Below are 8,443 nucleotides of genomic sequence, written 5' to 3' on the forward strand. Positions count from 1 at the left end.
GCTCAGCTGTGATTTGAGGACTTCAGCTGAAGCAAAGAGATGTCTGTCATATTGGGATGTAGCTGTGTCAGACCTGCACCAACTACCCTTCCCTCCCAGCTCCAACAGAAAATGGCTGCCTGTGTTTTGTAGAATCATAGGACCAAACCCATCCATCTCCTGTTCAAAGATGCTAGTCTCCTGCAGTTAAACCTATGTGCTAAGGTCTGCCAAAAAAGTGCTTTGGTGAGTGGTTAAAAGCCTAGAACAGAATTCACTAGGTCATTAGATTTGCTTTTGCACCTTTATTATCTTCTGTAATTCATTATCCTCTTGGATTAGCTGGCTTTCAACGCTGTGCAGAACACCTATTACTGACTTTTTAGGTGTACTTTCAACCCAGAAGGTCTCCTGAATTGAAGTCCCTCTGCCACCAGTGCCAAGTCACCTCCTTAGAAAAGCCTGTGTGTGATGCAGAGCACCAATCATGCTGACTTTTGCCCATGAACTGGACTACATGATGACAGTTTGTGATGCTGTGAAAATGAGAGTACCAGGCAGTGCCCATCTGAGCACCAGCAGAAGGAAAAAACCTTAAGTGCAAACCATTCAATGTGGATGACTCCAGCTTGGTAACCTTTCACTGCCACTGACACCTTCTCCATGGCCCTGGTCAGTACAACTGCACCTGCAGTTGGGCAGTTTCTGGGCAGGAGGTTTTGCAGGGGTATTGCTGTCATCATAAAGAGCACATTTTCTCTTAAAACAGAAAAGAAGCAGTAAAGGTGACACCCTAAGTTTGAATCAGTGTTTGGCTAAAAAACTAGGGAAGGTTGACTTCACAGGTCACAGACTGACCTACTCAGAAAGTGAATGGGGTTGCCCTCAGAGAGTCTGTTGCAGCAGAGGTTGGTGCATTTGTGTGGTGGAAGAGCTGAGTAACATCAGCAGGAGAAGACACCAGGGAAATGGAATTGAGCACCAGCAAAGTTGGTTTCTGCCTTATGCTCCTGCATGGTGAGTCAGTGCACTCAGACCTGTGCTTTTCCATTGCTGGATGCCAAGTTTTGAGTCCTCATGGTATGACAGAGAGAGGTATTGAGCACTCTGCTGAGCAATATCATCACCCACGAGTCAGAGGGAACTGAATTCATGCCTCACAAACATCTCAAGTTTGCTTTCCCTTGCTGCTGAGGGCTTGACTGTGTAGTCATCACAAAGCTCTTCCACTGCAATTGTGGAAGAAATGAAAGAGCGGGATAAAAGAAAAAGGGAAAAGCTGAGAAAGAAAGGGAAAAGATGAGGAAAAAAAAAGGAAAAGGTTAAAAAAATGGAGAAGGTAAAAAATCCCACTCAATTATGGAAAATACTAAAAAGAGCACTCATCAGAAAGGTCAAGAGAATGATAAGAGGAGTAAGTGGGGACAAGGGAATATGCAATGGAACTGGAAGGATCCTCATAGCCTTTGTCCATCCTTTACCCTCCACCTAAATCAGCAGTGAAATGGGCTCGTGATGTTTCAGAAAGAGGATCCTAGATGACAAAGAGCAGAAGAAAGGGAAGTGTTCTTCACTTGCACCCTGGTCCCAGGAGTGTGGGGCTCTCTGACAAAGTGCAGGGAAAGGAGGACAGACCTGGAGTTCTGGGAGAATGGGAGAAGCTGTGTGGATAGTGGTCCTCATGATGGCTTTCACCTGCTGCAGTGGTGAGTAAATGCTTCAGTGTATAAGGACAAAAAAAAAGAGTTATAAGTTGGTAGGGAAAATATCTGGAATGATTGTGTCTTAATGTTAAAAACTGTCAAGTGTGGAAAGTCTTTTTGTGTTTTGTTTTGGTATGGAAAATAGAGCCTGAGGATTCACAGGAGTCTCCTCTGTATCAGAGACCAAAAGGTGCTTGTAAGTGTGGCAGTGCTGGGCAGAAGGTCAGCTCCCACTCCCCAAAGTAAGAACAGAACTGCCTTGTTCAGGACCCTTGGAGAGGACCTGCTTTGCTGTGGTACCTTCCAAACCAGCCTTTGTGAAGCTGGAACAATCATTCTGCTAGAGTTTAATAATGCATCACTGTCATTCTGCTAGCACAGCCCTGGGAAGAAGAGGAGCTGTAGTTGTGGGACTAGGTGTGGACTCACACCTGATTCCCTTGGTCTCTCCTGACCTTCTGGCTCTCTGATGCTGGAATCTCTGCTTTGGTTCCTATGCTCATGAGCCATATGCACATGTGCCACTGGCAGAGGAAGGTTTGGGGAAACAGGAGGAAAGTGCTTGAACAAGTTGTGCACAGAAGCACAGGGCTGCTCCTGGCATTTAAAAAAACAGGCTGAAGGATTTTCCCTGTTTCATTAGGAAAAAAAAAAAAAGCTTTGGAGCTTTCTGGGACCTGCCACTCAACTGACTTATTGTGAGTTAATGCAGCTGAACAGAACCTGTCCCTCTGGGGAGGAGGGGAAAGGGGAGCAGGATAAGAAGGGCACAGAGCTGTTGGAAAGAGTACAGAGAAGGTGATCCAAGGGCTGGAACACCTCTGTCATAAGAATAGGCTGAGGGAGCTGGGGCTGTTCAGCTTACAGAATACTCCAGAGGGACCTTAGAGTTGCCTTCCCATACCTGAAGGGATCCTACAGGAAGGTTGGAGAGAGGGATTTTCCATAAGGGTGCCTAGCAATAGGACAAGGAGGAATGGTTTGAAGCTGAGGGAGAGTAGGTTTAGACTGGATCTTAGGAAGAAGCTCTTCAGTATGAGGGTGGTGGGACTCAGGAATAGGCTGCCCAGGGAGGCTGTGGATACCTCCTCTCTGGGGGTGTTCAAGGCCAGGTTGGATGAGGACTTAAGCAGCTGAGTCTAGCTGAGAAGTGTCCCTGCCCACAGCAGGAGTGGTTGGAGTAGATGATCTCTGAGGTCCCTTCCAAACTAAGCCATTCTATGATAAGGGGAATGGGTAGAGGTGAGCCAACTCCAGCTATATTCAGGTAATTTGCCACTTACAAGAGTAGCTGCAGTCTCACTGGGCAGACAGCTGGAAAGTGTGGGAGAAGGATATGGATACCACAGAATTTGCCCCCCTTTCTGTGGCTCACTTGAGTACTTGGCAGGGTGCTTACTGGCTTGGAGCAGTTATGATCCAAAACATCTAGGTCAAAACTGAAGTTCCCTAAGGCTAAAGCAAAAAGGTTGGGTTTGATCCAACATTCATTCCTTGAAACAGAGCCAGTAGTTCAGAGCAGATCCCCAAGGGCTCCTGCCTGCATGGACAGCAGGACAGCTGGTGCTGGCAGGCTGGGAAGGAAGATGATCAACTGGTTTAGAAAATGGGCTAGAATACAACTAAATCTCAATTTTGTCTTGTTATCATGCATTATGGATAATACAAATCCCTCTGCTCAGTCTTCCAGTCTCCAACACAGCCCTACAGGTTTTTGCCTGGTCCCACTCTTTTCCTTCCAGTGAGAGAATTCCTGTTGTTTGTCTGGAAGACTACATCCCAGCTTAAGTGCCACCTCTGTTAAAAATGCTGTCTCAGGGATTTTTACTTTGCTGAATTTCTCTCATCCCTTGCAATCAGCTCTCCTTTGGAGCCACCCCTGCTGCTGTTGAAACAGGCATACAGAGAGTGCAGCTGCTCCACAGGGAATCCATGGATACTGGCAGGTATTTGATGGCACACAGCAATGTGGGAGAGAAGTTTAAACAAAATTGTGATCAGATTAACACACTGGGTAGAAAACACACTGAACCTGAGTGCATCAAATACCTCAAGGGTATTCCTGAGCAATTTTCTAAATAGCTTCCACTCTGGGTGGAAGAACTAAGCTCTTCTTGGTGGGTGTCTGTGAAAAGAGGAAGAGGAGAAATGAAAAACCTTCCAAAATGGATACACCAAGGATCTGTGTCTGACTGGGATGTGAGATTTGAAGAATGGAGCTGTGCCTGCCATATCAAAGCCAGTCAGCAGAAGTAGATGCAAAGGCTGGGGCTAGAGATAAGGAATAGGAGATGCTCCTTCAGGTCTTGTGCAGACTGTAGCAGCACCAGGAGCAGGACTGTGTCTGTATTGAGAAGGAATTGAGAACTGGCAAGTGTCCAGATAGAAGCAATAAAAACAGCCATGAGGTCACAGCAACTGTTCACTTCCCTGTGCTCACTGAAGTGGGGACAGGCCCTGGTCTAGCTGCCTGTGGCCTACAGCACATGTAAGATGTGGCCACATGCTAGCTTCCACTGCCTGGTGTCTATCCTAAGGAAGTTCTCCTCTGCTGCATTCTTCTTTCTTCCCTTAAACTGTTGCTTCCTGCAGCCATCCTGGACCTGTCTGGCATCCATGAGGTGAGGGGCACATGGATGGGATCTACCACTTTACCATGTACCTACATGCCCTCTGAAGGTTTCACCCAGCAAACACTCAGCTGGAGCCTGGAGAGAGACTACAGCAGCTCTACCATCTTCCGGAGGGACAGCTCCGGCGACCACGTTTTGTTGTCCCGCTTCCGAGACCGGGTCAGCGTCCCAAAGGACAGCCCTGGGAATGCCTCACTCCTAATCCAGAGCCTTGAAATCCCTGACAGTGGACACTACACCTGTCGAGTCACCTGGAGGTCTGAAAATAACAGCTTGGTAACAAAGGAGGTGACCACTACAGTTAAAGTTGTCAAAGGTAAACCCAGCCATAAAGTCCTGCTTTTTGTGCAGCGAGTCTGATCCACAGAGCATGTAGGAGCAGGAGGAGCTGGTGGGAATTGTCTCTCACACCACACTGTCTACCATAACAGGGCTGGGTGTTGAGGCAAACTCCTTCCTTACTGTGGTAGCCCTTCTGGGAGGTGGTGGAGTCACCATCCCTGGAGGTGTTCAAGAGGGGATTGGACGTGGCACTTGGTGCCATGGTTTAGTAGTAATGAGGTTTAGGGTGACAGGTTGGACTTGATGATCCTTGAGGTCCTTTCCAACCTTATTGATTCTGTGATTCTGTGACAAGGGAAGGGGGATCAGTCAATAAACACCCCCAGTCTGGATCTATCAATAGGCCACTTTAAACTGTGGTGCTCAAGTTAACATCCAGATCTGGGTTGGGATTTGAGCAGGTAGCCAGCACCTTTGTGCTTCAGGAAGTGCTGTCCAGATCTGCCTTCTCCCCTTCCCAAGCACCCTCAGTGTGTGCTAGAAAGAGCTGTCTTGCTGCTGTGAGGACACACGCTCAACAGAGCAGGATTTGTGTGATATGGCAATAGCAAACATGCCATAGCAGAGGTAACCTGGCTTTAGGCACAAGTGACTGAGTGGTGGCTCTCTTCCTCCTGGAAAAGCCCTGAAAGCAAAACCAAGAACTGCCATGAAGGGGAGGAGGAACCTTCCCTACCACAACCAGGGCCAGTGTGACCTGGGCCCCATCTGCTTTGTCTTCCAGTTGCAGTGACCAAGCCAATCATCAGGGCCAGCGAGCTGGGGCTGAAGGTCCCAGCAGGAGCCAGGACCAGCCTGACCTGTGAGGCCAGTGGGTCCCCCCCCATCAGCTACCGCTGGTTCAGGAGCACCCCGGAAGGCAAAGCTCTGCTCCTGAGCAGCCAGGCTGAGCTGGCATGGGACAGCCTGCATCCCTCTGACTCTGGGGTGTACTACTGTGAGGCAGAGAACAAGGTTGGGGGCAGGACCATGCAGCAGAGCGATGCTGTGGAGCTGACTGTCACAGGTGAGTCCCCAGCTCCTCATCCCTGCTCCACAAAACTCAAGTAGGGAGTTTCCTCTTCCAGAGCAGGATCAGCCACTAATGTTGAATATGAATTGTGTGGAGTGCCATTCAGAAAGGAAACCACAGGGGCTGGCATCCTTCCTGCTTTAGGGTGATCAGATGTCAAGTAGATGTCCCCTGTGTTTCTCTGGGACTAGGATTGTACTGGATGGGAGCCCAGCTCCTGCCCTTGGTGTGTCTTACTCTTCCCTGGCTTCTACGGCAGACAGGGATTAGGGAACTGTCCTGATGAGCAGTGCTGGTCACTGACCTGGGAGCAGAGGCCACTGACTACCCCACTGCTGCTTCAGGAGCAAGCCCAGCTCTGCTGGGGCAAGGCAGCTCTGGGAAAGGTTACCATGGCCTCACCCTTAAGCCCTGGCAGGTCTGCCCACAGCCACGCTGGGCTCAGGCTTCAGATGAGCCTCCTGGGGACTCAGGTGAGTAGAGTCTGGTGCTGGAAAGCACAAGATTGTGGTGGAAAACACCGGACTGGTGTGAAAACACAAGACCGAAGCTGTCGAAAGTTGTCTGGGGACCAGCCCCCGAGCCTTGCTGCGCTTTGGGGCAGGAATGGAGGCAGAAAGCCCCGCAGGGTTCACACCCAGGACCGGTGGAACACCGGGAGTTCCCCATTGAGAAGGTGCTCTCCCTGCCGTCGCCCCAGGCATGCGGAGCAAGTTCGTCGCCCAGGGTTTGCGTTGTGCTTCTGCCAGCAAGCGCTGCCCCGGCGGTCGGACCGCGCTCCGGCTGCAGCCGCAGGTTCCGTTCGGTTTGCAGAGCTTCACAAGGGGCTCCGGGCGCTGCCCGGCCCAGGGGCTCCGCTGGGGAGCGAGGACTCGGCGGGGCACAGCCCAGATTCTGGTCCCCACCCTACAGCTCCTGCCTCCGCCCGCAGGTGCCCCGCGGACTGCGTACCCCCTGCACCTCTATGCGCTGGCGGCCGCGCTGGGAGTGGCCGCGCTGGGAGCGCTCCTGGCCGCGATCCTCTGCCGGTGGTGGCGGCGGAGGCGACGGGACAAGGAGGGTGAGCGGCGGCACAAGGCCGGGTGGGGCTGGGCGGAGGCGGGCTTCCGTTGTCCGAGGGGACGGGAAAGGACGGGGCGGTTCCATCCCCATCATCCCCAGCTGGACCTCCCCTAGGCAGAGGCAGGGTGGAGGCTTCTTCCTGAAGGTGGGAATAGCAGGGAACAGCTGGGATTTTTCTGTGACATGAAAACATGTTGATGCACATCTTTGATCCTTTTTCCCCCACAGATTCACTATATGAAGTTGCTTTGTGAGTACAATTTTTCACCTGGGACGTCAAGAACACTTGGGGGGCATCAGACGGATGTTTGCTTCTACAAAGCCTCTCTGCTCAGGGAGAAGCCAAGGATTTCTTTGGCTTACAGGGGGAGAACCTGAATACTTTGGCAGTCCGTTCAGTGAGCAGCATGAGAACACGAACATGCCAGCGGAGGAGGCAGCAAAAGTCAGTTCTTTGAGGTGTTAGAATAGAGAAAAATACTCAGGGTCCTCTACTCTGCCTGGCAGATGCCTTGGGAAAACACTTCTCTGCACTGAATTCCCACCATCATTTCACAAAGCAAAGGGCAGGAATTCCAGGCTCTTCCCTCCAGATAAGTTCCTCCTACACACACCTTTCTCTTTCAGAACACATCCCAGTGCTTATCCAAGTAGTACTTTGTGTAATTCCTGTTTGCTTACAATCATATGAATGCCTCTTCTGCCCTATCCTAATGTCAGCCTTTAATCCCATCACACTGCTTTCAGAGACACATCTGAGCCATCTGTAGTCCCACACATCACCATTTTCCCACTTATTACTGGTAGTTACTTTCTAAGAGCTAGACTCTCTGCTGGTAACTCTGGTGAGTATAATAATGGCAATGCCATGGGTGTTTATGGTACTAATGTCAGCTGTTTATTCTTTTTGTGTATGTAAGTCTTCAGTGTGACTTTTTAGTGTCTTTCAGAGCCTCCCAAGCCCTCCCTAGATTAATACACATCAGGCTGTTCCACAGATTATGTGGTAGATCTTGTCTTTGGCTAAGATGTAAATCTTCTGACTAATCATCCTTCTCAATAATGTCTCTCTGTTGTTTCAGCCATGGCACTGCAGATGTCACCAGACTGGAAACTGATGTGGAGGTCCCTGTTAAGTGCCTGCTCACAGAGACAAATCCTAAGACTTCAACATCCAATGACACTCCCACCACTAAGGAAAACAGCCACAATGGCATATGCATCAGGAAAAGTCCTGAGTATGAGAACCTCCTGACTGCAATGGAGTCAGAGTATGAAATAGAATTTAGTGGAGTACCAGCAATTCCACACTAGCAGCTGTGTGGGGCTGCAGATACTGAGTGGTAGATTTTTACCAGAGGAAACTCTTCCTCCTGTCTGCCTTCTGCTCTGATAAACACCCCAGTCTCACTGCTTGCTTTAATCCAGGGCAACTGCATAACCTCCTTGGGCCTTGGCAAATGAGGTCCTGCCTGTTGGTGCAGAAACCCTCAGCTGAGTGGTTATCTACCTGCTTTTATAGAGAGGGTAATTTCTGAGCAGCCTGAGGGAGCAAGGTGAGGAAAAGAGGATCTGAAAGAGTGGAGACATACACATCTTTAGCTTGCAAATGAAGGTGTAGCTGGATGGAATGCTGCTAGCCAATAACACTGGCAAGGTGGACGTTCAAGTGCCTGTTCCCAGACCACAAGAAGCCAGGGATTGTGCTGGAA

The 8,443-nt window shown here is 50.0% G+C and overlaps 1 protein-coding gene across 1 annotated transcript; it reads left to right on the top strand.

Annotated features, from left to right (window-relative positions):
- Positions 1–466: 466 nt before the first annotated feature.
- On the top strand, positions 467–8,045 carry LOC128972735 (uncharacterized). The gene is made up of 7 exons (XM_054388841.1): positions 467–529; positions 4,220–4,631; positions 5,382–5,663; positions 6,370–6,474; positions 6,601–6,729; positions 6,960–6,981; positions 7,814–8,045. The coding sequence occupies exons 1-7, from the start codon at positions 467–469 to the stop codon at positions 8,043–8,045; spliced, it is 1,245 nt and encodes a 414-aa protein (XP_054244816.1).
- The last annotated feature ends 398 nt before the right edge of the window (positions 8,046–8,443 follow it).

Source organism: Indicator indicator, chromosome 17, assembly GCF_027791375.1.
Source record: "Indicator indicator isolate 239-I01 chromosome 17, UM_Iind_1.1, whole genome shotgun sequence".
Taxonomy (NCBI): domain Eukaryota; kingdom Metazoa; phylum Chordata; class Aves; order Piciformes; family Indicatoridae; genus Indicator; species Indicator indicator.